Raw genomic sequence first — 22412 nt, forward strand, 5'->3', positions numbered from 1 at the left:
TAGTTAGTTAGTCTTTGTTTGTTGACCAAAATGCCCTTACGGGAATAATTGCTTGTAAGTATGTTATTAATACATGACACGAAAGTAATTGCTCACTCGTGTATCGTATCACAATTGTACTTGTTTAAATCACACACGGTTCACAAACGAAACACGAAACATGATACGTGCATAGGTATTATGTGCCGAGTCTAGAGACTCGTTAAACGTTCCGATACTTAGAAAATCTCTTTGTTATTTTAGAACGCTAGAGAGTTTTCTACGACGCGCATCACTCGGTGATCTAATTTGGAATATTCTTCGCAAACAGTGAGTTCACTTACCCCGCTCTTTGAACTGTTTTCAAACGTTTTTCACTTGGGGGAGATAACATACTCCGATAAACGCATTTTTGAGATAAACACATATTTAAGATTTTGTTATAAATTATATATATCACTTGTAGAGGCTAAGCGGCACGTAACCCTTGAAGTCCCACGCATCGAACCGGTTAATATTTGGAATAGCGAGTCACTATTGAGTAGTACTACTGGGTTTGACAAACCCCACCCGACGCTAAGCTCAACTGGAGGTTGAGTGGGTGTAATTTTTGGCTAACACTTACCATGGTCTGGGTTGACCTGGTGACGGGCACTTGATAAACAGTCAGCTTCGGTCTCGAACCACTTAGTAATACTTGTTGTATAGATTAGCTACCTATCGATATATAATTTGACATAACATTATCTGGTAACACTTAAACGCTGTAACGTGGTTACACACTTAAACGCTGTAACGTGGTTACACACTTAAACGCTGTAACGTGGTTACACACTTAAACGCCGTAACGTGGTTACGCAAAACTTTTAAACGCTGTAACGTGGTTACGCAAAACACTTAACGAAAACGCTGAACTCAAACGCTAAACGATTTGTCTTATATAACTTGTGAACTCACCAACCTCGTGTTGACCCCTTTTAGTATGTTATTCTCAGGTAGCCGAGGCGGGCGCGCGGTTTAGGAGCATGCATTAATTGTTAAACATCTTACTCTGCAAACTTAATTTCATTTACATTTGGTTTTAAGTCGTCCTGCGTGACGCAACTTTTGAATTAAGGTTTTACGCTTCCGCACTTATTTTTCATTTAAACGTTTTCTTTGGTTTGGTTATAACTAATGATTCCGATCCTGCCAGTTCACACCCTCTGACGGTAAAACTCCGTTAGTGGATTTTGAGGGTGTGACAGCCGCCCACGTGGCAACACGTGGCAGCAGGCGTTGCCACGTGGTGACACGTGGCAGCACATAGTGCCACCGTGTGCCACATGGCACATGTGTCACACTGGCGTTCTACATTTTCGACCATATAACGCCTCGAACGGTGCGGTTTGAATACTTGCGTGATAACTATTATTATACGAGAATTCCATTAGGGGTAAGTGGTCATCCCAACTTCCACCTAGATCGATCACACAAGCACGGAGCATGTCTTCCAATGTTTGAATCGTCCTATCGATTTGCCCATCTGTTTGTGGATGATAAGCTGTGCTAAGGTTTAATTTTGTACCGAGGGCTTGTTGGAAGCTTTTCCAAAAGTGAGACGTAAAACGACTGTCTCGATCAGATATTATAGACAGTGGTACTCCATGCAAAGCAACGATGTTGTTTACATACATACGCGCTAATCTATCCATAGAATACAACTCATTGATGGGTATAAATGTGCGGATTTTGTCAATCGATCCACAATTACCCAAATAGCATTATGTTGTCGAGTCGTCTTTGGGATTTTCGTAATAAAGTCCATAGTAATTAACTCCCACTTCCATACAGGAAGTTCGGGTTGCTGTAGCAATCCCGAATGCCTTTGATGTTCGGCCTTGACTTTCAAACAAGTCAAACATTTCACAACATGAGAAGCGACATCTCTTTTCATCCCGTTCCACCAATAGTTCGCTTTTAGGTTGTGGTACATATTATCACTTCCGGGATGCATCATGTATTTCGACTTGTGAGCTTCATTCACGCAAACCTCCAACGGTTGTTACCCAAATCCTATTACCGAGTCTTAGAATATCATCGTCACCTTTGACTAGCGAGTCAATGGTGCCATTGCGTTTTTCATCAGAGATTTGATTTTCATTAATTGCTTGCGTTTGCGTGGATTTGATTTGCTCAAAGAGATCAATTTGAAGTTCTAGGCGCAAAGCTCGAACCTTTTGGGTTTTTCATGCTCTTTTCGACTTAAGGCATCGGCCACGACGTTGGCCTTGCCTTCATGATACACAATCTCGCAATCATAATCGTTAAGAGTCTCCATCCATCGCCGTTGGCGCATGTTGAGCTCTTTTTTATCAAAGATGTGTTTCAAGCTTTTGTGATCAGTGTACACGGTAAATCGTACTCCATAGAGATAGTACCTCCAAATCTTAAGTGCAAAATTATGGCGCCTAACTCTAGATCGTGAGTTGTGTAATTCTTTTCGTGTACTTTCAATTGACGAGAGGCGTAAGTAATAACCTTCTTGCGTTGCATTAGTACGTATCCCAAACCGGAGTGGGACACGTCACTAAAGACTACAAAATCCTCAATACCTTCTGGTAGAGCCAGTATCGGTGCTTGGGTAAGTTTTTGCTTGAGTATGTTGAACGCCTCTTGTTGCTTCGTTCTCCATTCATACTTGATGTTTTTACGAGTTAACGAGGTTAAAGGAACGGCGATTCTTGAGAAATTTTCGATGAACCTACGGTAGTAGCCGGCCAAGCCTAAGAAACTTCGGATCTCAGTTGGCGACTTTGGGACCTCCCACTTAGAGATAGCTTCAATCTTAGCGGGGTCCACTTGAATACCGTTAACATTGATAATGTGACCAAGAAATTGCACTTCGTGTAACCAGAACTCGCACTTCGAGAACTTAGTGTACAACTTCTCGGTTCTTAGAATTTCCAGCAATGTTTGAAGATGAATTTCATCGGCCTTTGACTTTGAATAAATAAGTATGTCTTCGATGAATACGATAACGAATTTATCCAAGTAAGGCATGCAGATACGGTTCATCATATCCATGAACGCGACCGGAGCATTAGTAAGTCCAAACGGCATAACCGTGAACTCATAATGTCCATACCTTGTTCAGAAAGCAGTCTTTGGAATATCTTCAGATTGGACTTTAAGTTGGTGGTAGCCGGAACGAAGGTCGATTTTAGAAAAGTAGCTAGCACCTTGAAGTTGGTCGAAAAGATCATCAATACGAGGGAGTGGATATCGGTTTTTGATTGTAACTTTGTTCAACGCATGATAGTCGATACACATTCTCATGGAACCATCCTTCTTCTTGACGAATAGGATTGGTGCTCCCCAAGGCGATGAACTCGGTCGAATGAAACCTTTCTCCAAGAGCTCATCGAGTTGTTTCTTTAACTCCTTCATTTTGGTCGGCGCTAAGCGATATGGAGCTTTGGCGATTGGAGCAGTACCGGGAATTAGATCGATTCTAAATTCCACCTCGCGGTCGGGAGGAATACCGGGGAGTTCATTAGGAAAAACATCAGAAAATTCGGAAACGATCGGGACGTCTTTGATTTCTTTTGGCTTAGACTCTTCAGTGACGTAGGCCACGAATGCGAGGCATCCTTGATTTAAAAATTTGTTAGCCCTAATCATGGAGATTATGCTAACTTGGCCAGCGTTTTTGTCTCCTTCAATTCAAATCGTTCGTTTATCGGGGTCTTGAAGCTCAACAGTTTTGCTATTGCAGATAATACGGGCATGGTTATTGGATAACCAATCCATACCAAGTACAATATCAAAACCAGCCAGACTCATGGGTAACAAACAAATAGGCAACAAATAACCAGCTAGAAGGATTTTTCCGTTTTCAAGGGCTTCGGAGATCTTAACGACTTCACCGTTAGCAGTCTCGATGCTTAGAGTTTTATATAATTTAGTTAATGGTTCGTTTAATAGACTACAGAATCTATAATCTATAAAACTCAAATTGGCACATGAATCAAATAAAACTCTCGCATAGGTGTCATTGACTAGAAACGTACCGGTTATGGTTCCTGGCACGTCAGCGGCCCTTTTTGTGTCGAGTACGAAGACTCGAGCGTTTCCCTTTTTGTCCTTGCCACTACCTCCCGCACCACCAGCAGCAGGCTTGTTCTTTGGGCATTCAAAACTCAAATGGCCCATCTCCTTGCAGTTAAAGCAAGTCATCCTCTTCTTCCAGCAATCCGCAGCATCATGACTAGTGCGATTGCAAGATTCACAAACTTTAGGAGGCGGGGCGTAGTTGCAACGGCCCTTGTGATACCTCCTACACGTCTTGCATTGTGGCGTGTTTGAATTGAATCGACTTTGGTTCACGTCCTTACCCTTGAATCGATTGCTTCCTCCACTCGTTCTTCCTTGAATCGTTGGTGTCGTAACCTTTTTATCTTCTTCTTTGTTACGAACCATGCTACCCATTAGATAACCGGCCAACTCCATCGCAGAGTCGGCGTTTGTGGTAGGTGAGACCTTACCATGTCGCGGATCGCGGAAATCCCCAAATATATCTTGTGACTTTGCTGGACTCTGGGTTAACCAGCTGGGGAACAATGCGACAATACTCATGGAATTTAGTATTGTATTCGCAGAGGTTTGTCCCAACGACCTTGAGATTCAAAAATTTCGTTTGAATCTGACCGGTCTCATGCATAGGACAAAACTTAGCCATCAACAAGGCTTTAAAATCTTCCCAACTCAAACCATACATAACATCTCTCCCTTTGCTCATCAACAGAGCATTCCACCACTCCAACACTTCACCCTTAAACATAAGGGCTGAATACCGAATCTTCTCAACCTCGGAACACTTACTTGTGATTACGATTGTTTCCATCTCCTCGAGCCAACTCACGGTTGAAATGGCTCCCTTATCACCATGGAACTCTTTGGGTCCATAGTAATTAAAATCTTTAAACTTACAACCGCTTATCTTAAGTTTCTTGAACTCATGTCTAACTCCGCCGTCGGCGTTAGACTCATGTACACTCTCTTCAACTCGAGAGGGATTAGGACAGGATTTAACGGGTTTAGAAGTATTGACAGATTGAGAATTTTGAGATTGCCTAGAATGGGATCTATTCATAGATTCTTCTCTTACGACATCTTTTATCATCTTTTGGATTTTATTCATGTATTTCTCGGGAATTTCTTCCTCTCGCTCGTTCTCGGGGCCTTTCCCCTTGTCTTTCATTTCTTTATCTTTACGAGCATTTTAATTATTATTACTTTGTTCAGAAATTTTCTTTTTCTTTTTCAATTCAGTCTGAAATTTGTAGCAACATTTCTTTTATTAAACAAGCGTTTATTTATTACACATCAATATATATATCCAAGGATATATATATTTTACAATACACATACATATATATATCGTTTCCAAGATATATATTGTTGAACCTATCATTACACAAGAACGTTTCAGACGTTCTTTTATTCATATATCATACAATACTAGTTTACACATAAAAGCCTTCATCACACACCACCGTCTTCAGTCTTTCAAGAACTTCTTCACAACCTTCGTGAGTTTTTTGCATTTACGAAGGAGTGCTTTTCCAACTTTCTTCTTTTCCTTCTCTGTCTCATCTACCTTCTTCCTCCAGTCGTCGGTCTCATGCAATGCACGATCCAGATGTTCTTCGTATGACTGCGGGACTATGTTGGGATATCCGTACTGCGGAGGTGGGTCGCGATAACCCAGTGTTACCATCTCGTAATGGCTCCGCGGTTCGGGATATAGCACATAAGTCTGATCGGATGCAAGGTAGAGGTTTGTCTTGGCAGCTTGGTTCTGCTCGCGAATTTCATTGGCTTGTTCTTGAATGGAAAGAATTCTCCCTTGAAATGTTGGGAAGCTTGACGAAGCTTGGTTCTTTAATTGCTCCAAGTACTGGACATACGGGTCCACAGAACCATAGCTTGCATTATTGGAAGTGAGTGATCCATTCATCGGGCTTGATATTTCGTTAGAGTTCTCAGGATGCTCTTCTTCCATTTCTTCCTCGGACTCTTCCACAGGGTCCTCATCATTTTCTTCGGGATCTTCTTCCTCATCGGGATCCTCCTCTTCAATGGGTTCTTCTTCCTCAAGTTCATTTTCATCTTCCTCCATTGGTTGTGCCGTTTCGTTCTCCATTGGGGGCATCTTGAAAGTTTCGTAGGGCATCATTACCCTCATCTTGGGCTTGCGCGACGGCCCTTCGATATTCTTTGGTTGGGAGCTAACTTCATTCATGGTGGAGCTTCCGGTAAACTATCGACATGGGTCGGAATGACACTGCATCCAGTCAGAGGACGGGCTTCGTGGTTCTTCCTTTATGGGTTGGTTTGAAAGGAAGGCGTATGACGGATGTGGATTTGGCGGTACATAACCAGTTAGGAAATATTGTGATAACTCCGTGGGTTGATAAATTGGGACCCCCGTTGGGTGGTATGTTGGTACTTCTGACAGTTGATACATGGGCATAGTCGGTGGATGATAGCTTGAATGCCTCGGTGCCTCAACACTTGGCTTCGGTGGACTATCGGGGATGTTGATCGGGTAGTGCCTACTTCCGGGATAATATAAGGGTTTGGACAAGTCTCGTTCCACGTCTTGATCAAAGAACGTTTCGTAATATCCATCGCTCATGTTGTCTTCAGGGTAGGGTTCGGCTATACCGGCTTCCTTGGCCTTGCGAACAAAATTTTCCATCATAGCTTTGAATGACATCTATTAATTTGGTTGGTTTAGAATGTAAAGAGGGATAGAAATGTTACCAGCCTATCTTATCCTTAAAACAAATAATCAAATAATTTCCTATACTTGGATCGAAGCTTGGGTATTGTTTTATGATACCCAATTCGCTAAGATCGATGGCTCTGATACCAAGCCTGTCACACCCCCATCTAGGGCCTAGGAGTGTGACACAATAGTTTGGTATCTTGTTTGTAAATAAATCAGAGTTGCGTTAGTTTGTGGAAGACTTATAAAACTTGAAGGATCAAAAGTGTAATATTTATATATATTCAAAAGACGAGATTATAAACACCCGTTTAAGTTATCAAAAGATTATTTGTTTATAATTACAAACCACCATTTAAGATATTAAGTTCACTAAAAGAATCCGAGCCATCGGATATCATAGTATTTCGTCATTTCCAAGCTCTAACTTTGTTCACCTGCAAAATGTAATAAAATACGCCAGCAACGAATGCTGGTGAACACGCTGACGCAAAAATATTTCTTTTACTTTATTACCCCTCGAGACTACGTCTGCCTCGGCCCAACGTGGCTTAGGAATAACAAAGTCAAATAACACATTATAAATATGAGCCTCTACGCTAGGTCACCTTAGCAAACATCGCAGCGTTGACTTAGTTAAGTACCCGTAAATATACACATAAGGTCGTACTCCCTGCAGGAGAGCGTCCTACGACCAAGGGTGGTGCGATCATGCCCATTCATCTCATAGTACCACCTATGTAAGGATCCAGACATATGTATACCACAGCTTGAGGGCTAGGTTTATACCCTTTATTTATAACGGTTTTAGGAACACATAGTTCCTTGTAAACAATTTCAAATAACATGTTTGACTCATTTTTAATTAAGTAAAAGTTTGAGGGCGTATTCACCTTGTCTCTTTAGGATCGGCTTCACTCACCGTCCAAGGGTCTTTCCCTTTCTTTATCTCGCACTTATAGTACGAGTATAAATATTTGTTAGTCGGATACACGATCCGGCTTAAAACCTTTAGTCTTATATCTCAATCCTCGATTGAACCTTTAGTTCAATTCTTGTTTACTTGAAAACCTTTAGTTTAAAAGTAAGTTTATAAATCTTTAGTTTATAATAAAAAACCGACGTTTCTTCTTCTCCAAGAAACGTAATCTTTTTCTTTTATTATTTAAGAATACTCTTTATTCATTAAATAATATTTCATAACAAAGAATATTTACATATATACTTACACACATAAATATGTTATCACATTAATCAATATCTATTCTTTCATTCATTTCTTTGTTATGTTTTCTTTTCTTTTCTTTTATCGAGGTATTGAGTATATTCTCGACTTAAGGCTTAAGCCTTTAATATAATATTGAATTATATTGAATTCATCATAACGCCTAACCTTAGTGGCGCATAGAAACTCTAGGGACTCGAGCAGCACTCCAACGCCACTTGATCTCTTTGGTCGTCAATCGATAACGCCAAACTTCAATTCTCGACAACACGCTTATCAAGATTCATTGCCACTAACAACACCTTCTTGGTATGTGGGTGGAGGGTGGCACAACTTCGAGGAAACGTCGTTACACAATCGAGGGATCGGGGCACACTTATCGAGGTAAGGCTAGAGAGAGAGTAGTGAGATGTGTGCACAATGTTGGTGTGCAGAAATGAGCTACCCATGGCCGCTATTTATAGACAATATTTTGGATCCCATCGCGTACCGCGATGGGTCCTTTGGGCACCCCGTCGCGTACCGCGACGTAGGGTTAATGACACAGAGGGTAGGTCTGCCACGTGGCAGCACATAGCGCCACCGTATGCCACGTGGCACATGTGTCACACTGTGTCAGACTCCCCATCGCGTATCGCGATGGGAGTCTCTTCTGACCTATCGCGTACCGCGATGGGTCAGGGAAATCAGATTTTACAAATTAGACCATCAACTTTGGAATTTGGCAATTTTAGTCCCTAGACTTTGGAAAGTTGATATTTTGAACTCGAAATTTTCACGTTATTATAATTCAAATAATAGATAAATATTAAAAGCAAATAATATAAAACAACCCCGTAAAGCTCTCTAGTTGGTGCCTATTTTTTCTCAAACCACCAAATTGCATTAATTGTAATGAAGGCTTCTCAGACATTTGACCCGAATTCACGGGTATGGTCTCATCAAACCTAGATTTTTCTTAAACGGATTATAACATCTCATTAAATTAAAAATTAATCTCACAAAATATTTGATGTGAAATCATATAAAATAGAGATATAATAAAAATTAATATTTGATTTCCTTAAAAAAGGATATATATCTATCTATAAACGAAAACATAAAAATCTTACATGCTGCGATGTGGTCGCTCCCCCTTTTTTTTGGAATCATCAGATTTGCTTGATTTTTAAATAGAGCATTCTCTTGCATTTGACCCGAATTCACGGGTATGGGTCTTACCAAACCCAGATAATCCTTAAACGGGTTATAACATCTCATTAAATTAAAAATTATACTCACCAAGTTATTGATGTGAAAATCCTATAAAATAGGATATACTAAAAATTATAACATCTCATTTATTTGTGAAACATTTTCATCATCAAATACTAAGTATTCTATTAACTTCTTTACAATAAATAAAATTAAAATCCAAAAAATATATAAATATTATAAATGAGTAATGTAAAACCCTCGTAATACGTACTCGTGTAATTTGGAACTTAGTTTTGAAAACAATCTATCTATAATATATATTTGTAATAATATATATATATATATAATATAAACGAAACCTTTAAAATCCTATGTGTCGTGCTCTGGTCGCTCCCTCCCTTTTAGGAGTCACCAGATTTGTTTGATTTATTATGGTGAGCTCTTAATGATTTAACCCAGTTTGACCCGAATAGCTCTCACATGTCATAACATCTCAATTACACCTTTATTTGTGAAACCCACCATCATCTGCCGTCTTCCATTTGAAATCATCACTAGGGAATATTCATCTCCGGTCATCTTCATTTGTAAAACCTTACAATCAAACGGTCTCACTGCATCCTCTGACTTCCTCACAGCCCCGCTCCAAAAACATTTGTCGTTGTCTATCACCACCGCCCTTCTTCTTCTTCGCCAGATCTACGAATACTGTCTCCATGAGACAAATCTTCTTCAATTTTGACACGATTGTCACAGGATCTATATCCGCCGTTTTTTCAATTTCTTGTCTTTCATGTCCATTGATATTCATTCCAACCCTAACCCTAAGATGAAAGAATTAAATTACTTACTCGTAAAATCAAATTTAATTTAATTTGTTTTTCTTTCCTATTTTTAGGAAGTGCAATCCACTTTGAAACATGTTCTTAAAACTCACTTAGTGCCCCTTTTTAGGACCCAGACTCTCACCACTTTTGTAAGAATGAAGATAAATACGTAAGGTTTGAAATTTAAATCTTATGCTCAAAAAAAGAATACACTTAATGTAACTTCTAAGACCACGCGTAGTTGCTCGTTTTGGACTTCATAACAAGAACAACCACCCCACCCCCCCCCCCCCCGGTTTAGCCAGGCCTCATTGTATACACAACGATGGTGTGTGGGTTGAATGGTCAAAGATGACCGTTGTTGAACGGTCCAACCTACATAACTCTATATGGGTTTCCTGCATTTAAAAGATGAAGACAAAGGTGAAAACGATGACAAAGATGAGTCATGCGATGAAAGCGAACTAGAAGATGAAGAGGAGTAGTATTTATGTATTTTTTTAGTTTTACTTTTAATTTTAGTGTGGTTTTTTAATTTTATTTTGTTCAATTGTATTAAAAAAATAAAAGATAAAATGGCACAATAAAAATTGAGTAGTGATTGAGTAATAGTCGTAGGACAGTTTTACCACTATGCCATTTTTTTGCAAAATTAGTTATTACTGGCTGGACGTCATTTGTCAGAAAACACCCCTATGTAGACGTGCACAAAATCAGGTATTTTTTAAACCCAGAATCGGGTAGGAACCGGTTCCAGGTATGGTCAACAAAAGTCAAACAAGGTTCGGGTAAAAACCGGTTACGAGTAATAGTCTAGTTCACTTTGTGGTCCTTTTCATATCCTACTCTTTCTTTTATTTTCTACCAGTATTAGACAATTTATGTTGTATTAGCGAGTTTCAGGTAATCACCATCCAAACTAGAAAACTTTTACCATAAAAAGCATATTTGATGGTACGATACTCCCAAGCATAACTATGAACCCAACATGCATTGAGTAACAGATCCCCGACAGGTTTGTAGCACAATTTTATAATCGGATACGGAACAGGATCACCAAACAAGGAAGCTTTCAATATTATGACGAAGAGACAATTCCCATCCATCATAAATCCCTGTGTGTCGTTGTTTCCAATACTAAAAAAGAAAATAAAAGAAGAAAAAACTCATACTAACATTACATCTGAATCTAAGTACTAAAAACTGGCATTGACTATCTAAATGAGATTTTGAACATATAAGAATTTCAAAGTCAACAGAAAGAACCAAAAGCTGCTGCACTATTACAGTATATATATATACAACTAACGAATGCAAGAAAGAAACAAAAACTGCAAGGTCGAGGTGTGTGTGAGCGTGTGTTTGTGTGTGTGGGCCCTACACGAACAACAACATGGACAAAATTGTAAATTCACATAATACATTAACTACTTTTCACAGTCATAAACCCTGCATCACTGGCCAAAAAACGGATACTTCCACCAAACCCGTCAATGCCTATTAAACGGGTGCATCTGTTTCACCAAAAGTCAAAGTCAAAACAGGTTCACCAAAGTCAAAGTCAAAGTCAAAACATGTTCATAAAAAGTCAAAGTCACAAGGGTTTTGGAGGTCATTTCCCGTATGGGTCAGGCTGAACCAAAAACACTTTTATGCCCATAATCTAGATCAACCCATGCAAAAGTAGATGGGTCGAATTTGCTATTCAGGTTTGGTTTATATAACTTATCGAGCTCGTGCTAGCTCGCGAGCCTATTATGTATATAACTTTTAATTAATATACTAAATGATATAAACTATTATGTGTATATATATATATATATATTTATTATGATAAAAATAAAAATAACTAAGTGATATATACTATCTTGTATATATAAAATTATAAATTATAATTAAAATAAATATAAATACTAAATACATATGTACATAAACTAATTAATAAATAAACGAGCCAAGCCCAAGCTTCTCATGAAACCTATTATATATATGTATAAAAGCCGAGCTTGAAAACTACTCACAAGCCAAGCTCGAGCTCTCGTAAGTTAAATAATCCGAACTCAGGCTTAGCTCGTTAACATCCCCAGTCACGGGTTACAACGTATAGAGTAATATTTGATTATGAGTTACCTCACTCAAAGATGCCTCTGTGCTTTCAAAGATTCACCACTTAATTCCCTCCTAACCAGCTCCAAAATTTCAATAACCTACAACAAACGCACACACATAATTTGAATAATGAATGATATTTATTTTGAAAGACGAATAATGAATAATATTTAAATATAATAACAAAGTTGAAAAGCATATTCGCAATTAACAAATAACATTTGTTGTCTTACCCCATGGTAATGTTGCAAGACGGGCGAGTAATGATCAAGAGCAATATATATCTTCTCAAGAAGCCCAAAAAGTGTTTCAACTTCATCACCCAAAAGATCAACCTACATTTAAGAGAAAAAAATGTGATAAGTGATGACTCAATCTTTCCAAATTACATGGATAATCCCTATGGTTTGCCCATATTGCATGTATAGCCCCCACCTTTCTAAAAATGCCTCACCAACCAAATTAAGTATTTTGTATTTTACTCTTTTAACTTTTGGTTCAAAATGTAAGAGACATATTAACAACAACAACAACAATAATAATAACTTCCAAGTATTTATTACCTCTTCCTCAGCCATTTGAAGGTCACGACATTTTTTGTCAAGTTGTTGTTTGTATATGATCCCCGTGTTTTTAAGTGCATTGGCTTCCGTGACGAGTGAACTCAATTGAGTTACTGAATTTTCCAACCTAAAATGTTCAACACAAATTTAACTAAATCAACCATGTTTACAAATAACCAATTTGAATTTGGTTATGCAAATCTAAATTCGGTTATAACCAAATACCCTTGTATTAACCAAATATCTATAATATTTATTTTAAGAAAATGTCATATACAATATGATATTTCCAGTACTTCACAAGTTTTGTTTTTCTCAACCTGTATGTTTCAAAATCCCAACTCCAATTTTCTTATGCTAACACAACTAATCTTAGTACAATAGCTTAAATTAATGAAATTAGTTTTCATAATATATCTTCATAGTTAATCTTCATAATATATCATAATTAAATTAGTTAACAAAAAAAGTATACAAAAGTAACTTATCTTAATAAGATAATTAACTACATTGGTTAATAAAAAATTATACCAAATATACTTATCATGATATATTACTAGTGGATTATAGTAATTATTAAAGAATTAAAACATTTTAAAAAACTCGTTTTTGGTGAAAAAAATTCGGTTTATTTGATTGAAATCTGTTTTTAACCAAAACCAAACCGAATTCTTATTCGTTTCAGTTTTCGGTTAAGACCATATAAAATCCAAAATTGAATATAAACCAAACCGATGAACACCCTAATTACCATAACAATATAATCTTTGGGTAAAAAGTAAAAACAATTTAAGAGGTTGTATGTGATGTATTAACAATCTACTTTTAGCAACTGACATCTTGTTTGACCAACTTTAGCAGCTAAAATTACTTTTTATCTGACCCGTTTGAGATATAAAAAATACAACCCAAATCGACATGCTTGTAAGTAAATGGCTCAAAATTGCCACCTCTTATCGTATGTATCAAATAAAAACAAAGAGTAAAAAGACCAAGTCAATTGCATACCTTGTGTAATTATTTTTAACATCCCATGTTACCCTGCATTCAAAATCAACAAAATTGGCAGTTAATTCATCAACAAGAACCACTACCGCTTCCATCTGCTTCCTATGTTCTCTCTCTTTTGCTTCAATTTCTGTAACAAACCTCAACTTCTCCTCAGAAACATCAAAAGCCATGTTCTTATAATCATCTAATGTTTTCATCTCTTCCATTGCTAACACAAGCCTCTGACTAAGTGAACTTATTTCCTCTTCATCAGATAAAAGCTTTTCTTCTGCTTTTGACAATTTTTCCCTCGTTTCATCCAACTCATTTTTTGCCTTCAACATCAATGTTTCCTGCTTTTTTAAATTATTAATCTCGTCTCTTGCTAATCTTTCATTTTCTTCCATTGTACTTCTTAGCAAACTCACTTGATTTCTTAGTGTTTCGCTCTCCTCGGTTTTCAATATTAGTTTTGTTTCAAGGGACACCAGATTCTCATTGGCGGTGATGTATTTTATATGTAAATTTTCCAGCTTTAGATTAACATCCTTTATAGTTTCTTTAAACACACCATCCAACATCTCATGTGTTAATAATGATTCCATACGCGCATCTTCGGTTGCACGAATACCAATATTTTCTAATAAAACCTCATAAACATCCTGGATTGCAACAACTTCCAGTTCGGATTCTTCTTTCATGTCTTGAATATGACAACTTAGCTCGTTAACAACACATTTATAAACATCTTCAACAATGGAAGCTTCTAGAACTTTTTCTGCCATAACTGTTAACTTAGATGATAATTTCTTCACTTCATTCTTCACAACAGTAACCGAGTCTCTAAGTTGGCGGTTTTCTGTTAAAACAGCGCTAAGGCTGATAACATTATCACATTTTCTAATAAATTCCTCACTTCCATAAAGAATGTTATCCAATTTCGCAACAACTTCCGGAATCTTCATTTTTAACACTTCAAATTCCTTACTAGACGGGAAAATAGACCGTCTTTCACTTAAATATTTCCCTTTTAAACTAATATATCTATCTGTTATTTGATGAACCTCGGCTTCATGTTCCCGTTTTTTATCTAATATATAGCTGTTGAAAAACTTAACCAATTCCTCCCTGTTCAGGTGACTTAATGAATTAGCGTCAAAGTTATCAGCAGCATCCAGTTTTAACTCAGTTGACTCTCCATTCTCATCAAATCTTGTAGACAGTTGACTTCTCAACGGGTTTCCATGAGTCATATCAATATCTAAAGAACCATGAGAGATTAAACTCCCCGAATCATTACTCGGTAGCAACTTTGTTAATGATTCTAGCTCGTTTTTTAAATCTGAAATGTTATTAAACTTCTCGGTCAAACGTGAACTTTGACTTTCAGCCACTTGAAACTCTTCTCGGATGCATTTAATGGAGCTTTGAATTACCATATCTTCAAGTTCTTCTTTCAATTCATGCTTGTGTTGCCATTCATCAAGTGAGTTTTTAGAAAATGTAACCACGGTATCTACCAATTTAGACATATTATTCATCATCATTTCAAGATTATCAACTGTTGTCTCTAAATCATACTCATCTTTCAAGATACCACCTAATCCCACCAATTCATAAAAAGATCCATTCTTCTTAATTTTACAACTCTTCAAACCTTCTATCTGTTTTCTAAGTTTCTTAAACGCATCACTAACCGTCTCTTTTATTTCATCATGCTTCACACAAACATCTTCAAAACTGTCATACCTTATAAAGTCAACAGCTGACTCGTTATTAACAGATCTCTTTAACATTTCAAGCTCTGATTCCTTTGCTTTGATTTTCTCATCTGCATCTTGTTCAACAGCACTAACCATTCCTTTAATCACTGAATCACTCACCATTCGTGAAACTGTGAGCCGATCATTGACTTCTTCTTCCACAATTGTATCGAAATCTTCCAAAAACCCAACATTCAAACTGTCATTTTGTTCCGTAATAATTTCGGCTTGTTTGGATTCTAAATCATGAACTCCACTATCAAAGGTCATTGTTGTCTCCAACACCTCTTGACTCCCCATATAAAAATATTAAACCTATTAAAGTACATAAACACATGATTACATCAACTACCGCAAAAGTCAAAACAGCAATGTGAACAGATTAGATGTTATGAGCCCTAACAACTATCAATAAATGAAATTAAACACAATTAGCAGGTAAATAAGCTCTAAGACAAGAGGAAGTCAAATAATTCGAAATCAAGCAATTTCAGATCTAACACAAATAATTCTTCAGCTAAATATAGAAATTACAAAGTTAAATACTTCAAACTACTAGCATAATAATTACTGTATATACCTATCAAAAATTTAAAATACATAACATAACTACACCAACTCACCACTAAAATAAACAATTTCTCAAAAAGTCAACACCACATTACAGATAGATCAGAAGTTACACGCCTAAAAACAGTTAATGAGTTTAATATAAAATTATAAAATTAAACACGATTAGCGAGTAAATCAAAATTAAAACTGCAAGTCTGCAACGAGAGTACTTTCAGGTTTAACAGCAACAATTCATCAGCTAAATATAGTAATAGAAATTACACACAGCTCAATACTTTAATCTACTCATATAATAACCTATTAAAATACATAAACACATAATTACACAAACTCAACACTAAAAGAAACAACTTCTCAAAAAGTCAACACAACATCACGGACAAATTAAACACGATTAGCGAGTAAATACACCTCAAAATTGAACAAAACCGAAACTGAAATTACAACAAGAGTAATTTCAGGTATTCAATTCATCAGCTATTTATAGAATTTACACAGTTCAATTCTTCAATCTACTCGTATAATAATAATAATAATAATAATAATAATATTAAAATAAAATGCATAAACACAATAATGACATCAACTAAAAGTCAACACAACATTACAGACAAAGTACAAGCCCTAAAACAGCTAAATAATTAGTATAAAACAACAAAAGTAAACAAATAAAAGCCCTAAATCCAAATAAAATCGAAATTAAAATCATAAGGAGCAACAATTCAACAGATAATTCCAAAACCTAAATCTAGTTACGTAACCGCTCAAAACTACTAAAATCAAGATTGAAATAATAAAGAGCATAATTCTAAGCTTAACAGCAAGAATTAATAATCTAAACACATTAACTACACAGTTGAATAGGTCAATCTAGTTATGTAGCATTAAACAGTATCGAAACTGGAATTTGAAAGCAAAATGAACAAATTGAGAGCATGAAGACTTACAGAAGTGAAGATTATGATGAAGAAATCAGAGGTTAAAGTGACGGAAATTGACGGTGTGAATTTAGGGTTTTATTTATTTATTGTATTTGGAAGAGAGTGAATTTGTTTGGGTTGGACTGGAGGAGAGAGAAGCGGGACGAGGCGAGGGAACAATACAATTTGGGGGAGGTGTTACAGGCCCCTCATCTTTTCTCTATTAACATATTCTTCCACTTTTTTTCCTTTTCACGAGCCGAGCTGCTTAAGATCAGCTTGCTTCTGTAAAGCTTAAATGACCCCGAGCTTGTTAGTGAGCCCGAGCCTGAATTTCACTTGTCGAGCACGAGCTAGTTCGAGAGCCTAAGCAAGCCTAGTAGTATTTATGAAAATATAAGAACCAATTTTCTAATTCAATAGTTCCTATCATAGGCCTACATCCCATTGTTACTACCTGCTAGCATTGCTGCATTCATGTGACAACTATTCCCAACCTTTAAAACCATCAACCCCATAAACTCACGAAGCCAAATAATCGGAAACTTTGAATTGAAATAACACGAGCAATTGAGAAACCAATACTCCGACCTTGTTAAGATGTAAAAACCTTACAAGCTCAAATCCAACCCTTCATTTAATTGCTTGCATGGTTACTTAAGATTGATTCAAAATAAATATGGTTTTTAAATGATTATTATAATACAATAAAAAACGAAATTCGGTAACAACAACTATTCTTACTTTATGTCTCCCACCTGAGATAGATGTACTAACCATGTATTCTCTCTCTTGTTGGATTATCAACATGCGTCTATTATTGAATTCTCCTGACACGACATTACACGTTTGGAGATGCTCTTTCAAGTTACGCCTACCATGAAACATGTCAAGCAAGGGCATCCTGATTTATATATCTTTCCGGTTAAGGAATGGAAAATTCCTCTCATGTTCCATGAATCAAATATGCATTTCATCCGAGTATATGCTTCAACATGAATCACATAAGAGAGATTACAAATCTCTAGTAAAATGACCGCCCGTAACCCAATAGTTCTTTCCATGCATCCAAAATCGTGAAACGGAGACAAAGAAGAAGAAAAAAATGATGCGGGAGAATTTGAACATCTATTACGGTAATAGTTAAAGAATCGGTTGTCGTTTCAGTTGCAGTTCTCAAAGAAGATTCAGATCTAATGATAAATTCAAACAGTTGAAAAACATCATCTGTCTCGTTGAGATTTGTGATTTTCGTTATTGGTTGCCGGTATGTACCAGAGAACAGAAATAAAATGAAACTAAGCATTTCGGTTTCTAGCGTGCGTTAAGGAAGACGAAGACGAGACCAAGTTTGGATTTGAAAGATGGATGTGAACATATTCATTCATTCATTATTCCATAATTACTTTCATTATTTGGTGAGATTTGTAACATTAAATGTATATTAAACTCAGTATATACACATTTAATACATTCTATTTGAATGGCATCTTCGATTTGTTCATGTATATGCTTCAAAAATTTATAGCACGTTTCAACCTTTAAAAAAAAAAAATTATTATTGGATACAACATGCAATTTCAAAACAAATATAACTTATTGTGGTCAATACCTTTTAAATATAATTTACGTGACACTTTTGTTACATGTGTTACAATATATTTATTTGACACTTTTTGATTATACGTGTGTTACACTAATTCAACTAATTCATATGCTATATGTATCCTACTAGTAAAGAAAACTAATATAAAAAGTTTAATAATACATGTGTTACACTAATTAAAAACCTATGTTATATGTAAATCAAACTGACATAACCAAGATTGTTGAGACAATGATTATTTATAATCCACCACTTTCTCACGTATAATACGGGTGCCCGCGCGATGCAGCGGGGAATACGGACATTGGTAATTACATTATAGATTTACGGGTGTTCGTCGTTTCGTTTGTAACTGTGAAACCATTTATTGGTATATGTAGATTCATAGTTCTTATTTTAAACTTATTTTAATATCGAAGTACAAACGAAACGGAACCTAACCATTGTTAATGGATTTTGTTGGGTAATTTGCAACGGTTTAGTTTCAGCTTGGCTCATGGTTTAATTTAAAACCATTTAAACCGGACGACAAACGACTATATGTAAAAAGAATTTAACTGAAAAGAATCTATGACAATATCATACTCAAATTAAAGAGAATTAAATGCTCGTTTTTATGGTGCACTTTTTAAAAAATAATATTAACGTGTGAAAAAGTTATAACCGTTTAAAAATCGTTGCGGTATTTGGGTTAAATATGAAATTATGAAGAATAAATAGTTAAAAGACAAAGGACCAAAGTTATAACTATTTCTTAAATTTGCAAAATATGATTAAAGTTAAAGGGGCTTGTAACTATTTTGGTAAATAATTGAACACACATAAGATTTAATGTTAGAATGACAAATTTGTCCTTATTTTATGTGCTTGAATGTTTGTAAATCCCTTAAAAAATCACCGTCTTAATTTGCCCCTCTTTGCTATATTATATATAGTATAGATAATTAGCATTGAAAAATATAAAAACACAGTCACTCTTCGCTTTCATTCAAAAAAAACAAGAAGAAGAAAGACTTGATTATTAGATTCAAATTACTAAACGGATTCAGTTACAACAGAGAGGCAGGTAAGCGGGCAACAAGCTGCGCCGCCACCCCTTTTGAATGACAAACCGATCCTACTGAAAACATAGTTATCGTTCTTCGGCGTCGTTGAGTTACTGTGCACGACTTGCTGAACTCTTTTTAAAAACGTAGCAACATCGGGAGCGAGAGACCCAAATGTATCAAAAGTAAAAGAGATGAAGGCATGTTGATTTTTAGCACACGCCTTCTCGTGCTTAGTAATTTTTCCTGCTTTAAATTACCCTTGTCATTTTAAGATAATAAAAAAAAACCTTGTCATTTGTTCACACCTCACCACATTAGCATGAAGATAACCGATCTTCAAAACATCTATTGTGTTATTATGCATTATATTTATGAGTTATTATTATAAATGATAACATTTATTATGGTAACATACATTTTACTTTTTTTTTTTTATTTATGAATTTCTTAATCCCTTATTGGAAGTGGGTTTTGAACCCACAACCTCCCAAAACCTTAGTGTATTATGTTAAATAATTACATTTATATAACACATAAAAGTAAAATCATAATTAAAATCTTGATGCGAAGCTCATACTTGAGCTCTTTAAAATAAGCTTTGGAGTAGAGCACATAAATGATATATATAAACGCATATCGATTCAACTTTTAACGAGTCAATCTCAAGGACCCAATTTTAATAACATGAGGGTTTGATGCTAATATACAGATCTTGGGTTGTTAATTGTACAAAGAGAAACGTGTAGGGTGGGTTTATGAAAAAGTTTCTCAATGACAAGTGTGTACTCAATATAAAATTTGTTTGTATTTATAAAGCTATTGTTTTTTAAGTATTGTTTATTCTTCGTCTGCTTGCATATGATTTATTCGCGTAACAAGCTGTAATTGTATTCATTATGTTTCTCAATTGAAAACACTAGTTTGTTAGGTTTATAAATTTGTTTTTTTGTAATAAAAGGTGGACCTAGACACCTTAGCAAAAGTGATCACGAGAATATTTTTTGTGTTATGGAAATGTTAGACACCCGTTATTTACGTGTAATATATGAAATTTCTAACCGAAAATCGCTTCTTATTTATAAACTCGTATATTATATGAGTTGAATATAAGAAATTTTCTTTAATTTTATAAGTTGTAAATTAATTTTATAAGTTGTAAAGTTATATATTATGAAAAAGTACACCACCCCTCCCAATCTAATCATATGGATAGACACCATTGTGCTATTTGTAGGTTCCTGGACGGATCGTACACGGGATGTCGCTAACAACGCAGGTGCGGAATCCCTGCGTAGGTAGATACGAGTGTAGAGTATGTAGAGATCGAACACGCAAGCAATAAACCAACCACGTTATATTGATAACAAACACGTGACCCGAGGTCACTGTTACAGACTATGACACGTAACTCGGTTACTGAATAACTGACACAAAACCCTAAACCACCAACCCAAACTGTTTCGCTGAAACAGTATATAAACACGACAACTTCGCCACAGGCGAAGTTGTCAATAACTTCGCTGATCAACTTCGCGTATTACACAAATAAACATAATCAAAACATAATTGCATTACAGACTCGATTACAAATGCTAGACTATGAACTACTGACACACATGTACCAACAGACTCCCCCTTGGCAGTAGCTTCATATCTTGATCTTCAAATCTTGAGTCTTGTAATCTTGCATCTCTACGCGTGCGCTCCTTCTCTAACACATACCGATACCACCCGTTGATATTTCCTAGCTTGATCCTTCCAAGCAGGAATGTAGAAGATCTTCTTCTCGTTGAGCACTTTCAGATCAGCCTGCGATAGATTAACAAGATGCATCGGGTCGTAAACCCGAAGCACTTCTTGTTCATCCTCATCTTCCATTACCGCCTCAGCTGTCTCGCAATCCACGTACCACCATTTTAGATCTTTGAGCACGTCCTTGGGCATGAACTTCATCGGTACTTCTTTAAGGCACCGGATCGGTTTGTATTTCATGACCATCCAAGGTTTTCCATCAACTCTCAGACCTCTATCCTTGTCTTCGACAAGTTTCCCCTTTTGTGGTTTCAGTAGCTCAAACTTTTTCTCTTTAACGCACTCTTTCCACACGATCTTCGCAATGATTCTAGCCATGTTGTCTTCACTTCTGTTTACCAATCCCAATCTGGCTAAATCTTTTACTTCACATTCTGGCAGTGTGTTTAGAGATCTCAACTTTCTCTGGAAGTACTGAATGCCATCGTATCTCTTGATCACGAAGAGCCGCAGCTGCTCGTCGTATAACCAGCAGATAATACCTTTCTTGGCTTCCGCGTATCCCTTAATATTGTAACTTTTTCTGAACATCTTAGGGACCGCCGGCTTCTTCGTCTTTACGAACCAGTGGGCACAACCCTCCTTCCACTTCGGTTGTTCCTCCCACTCAGCATCTTCCTCCACGTTCTCATCACCCAAACCTGGTCTCTCAACCTCCGGAATCTCGTGTTCCACGGAGTCATCAACAATCTCCCCTTCCTCCAACACGTTTTCAACCGTAATCTGCTCTCCAATCCTCTCGATCTCATCAACTGGCAACACATCATCTTCAATCATAAACTCATCATCCTCCTCATCCAACTCTTTCAATGCGTCGATAACATCTTCAACATCAGCATCATCATCACCATCTACAACATCGTCACCAGCTGCATTTGTAGACTCCCCCTCAGCTGTGGAAGCCCCAAGAGCCTGAGAGGTTCTTGGCAGCTCACCACCTGCACCTTCCGGTGCATTGGGATCATCGTCATGATCTTCTCTCCGTTTCGTCCTCAACTCATCTCCCCTACAAGTCTTCTCCCCC

General features: G+C 36.6%; 1 protein-coding gene across 1 annotated transcript; it reads right to left on the reverse strand.

Annotated features, from left to right (window-relative positions):
* Positions 1–11328: 11328 nt before the first annotated feature.
* LOC143631246 (WPP domain-associated protein-like) lies at positions 11329–16967 on the reverse strand. The gene is made up of 6 exons (XM_077100065.1): positions 16949–16967; positions 13684–15743; positions 12676–12802; positions 12346–12447; positions 12134–12210; positions 11329–11517 (listed from the first exon to the last, which is right to left on the reverse strand). Exons 2-5 carry the CDS (start codon positions 15726–15728, stop codon positions 12139–12141), a joined length of 2346 nt encoding a protein of 781 aa, XP_076956180.1. The 5' UTR covers positions 15729–15743; positions 16949–16967; the 3' UTR covers positions 11329–11517; positions 12134–12138.
* Positions 16968–22412: the final 5445 nt, after the last annotated feature.

This window comes from Bidens hawaiensis, unplaced genomic scaffold, assembly GCF_021521415.1.
Source record: "Bidens hawaiensis isolate Kalapana, Puna unplaced genomic scaffold, B.hawaiensis_p1.1 tig00005976_1, whole genome shotgun sequence".
Taxonomy (NCBI): domain Eukaryota; kingdom Viridiplantae; phylum Streptophyta; class Magnoliopsida; order Asterales; family Asteraceae; genus Bidens; species Bidens hawaiensis.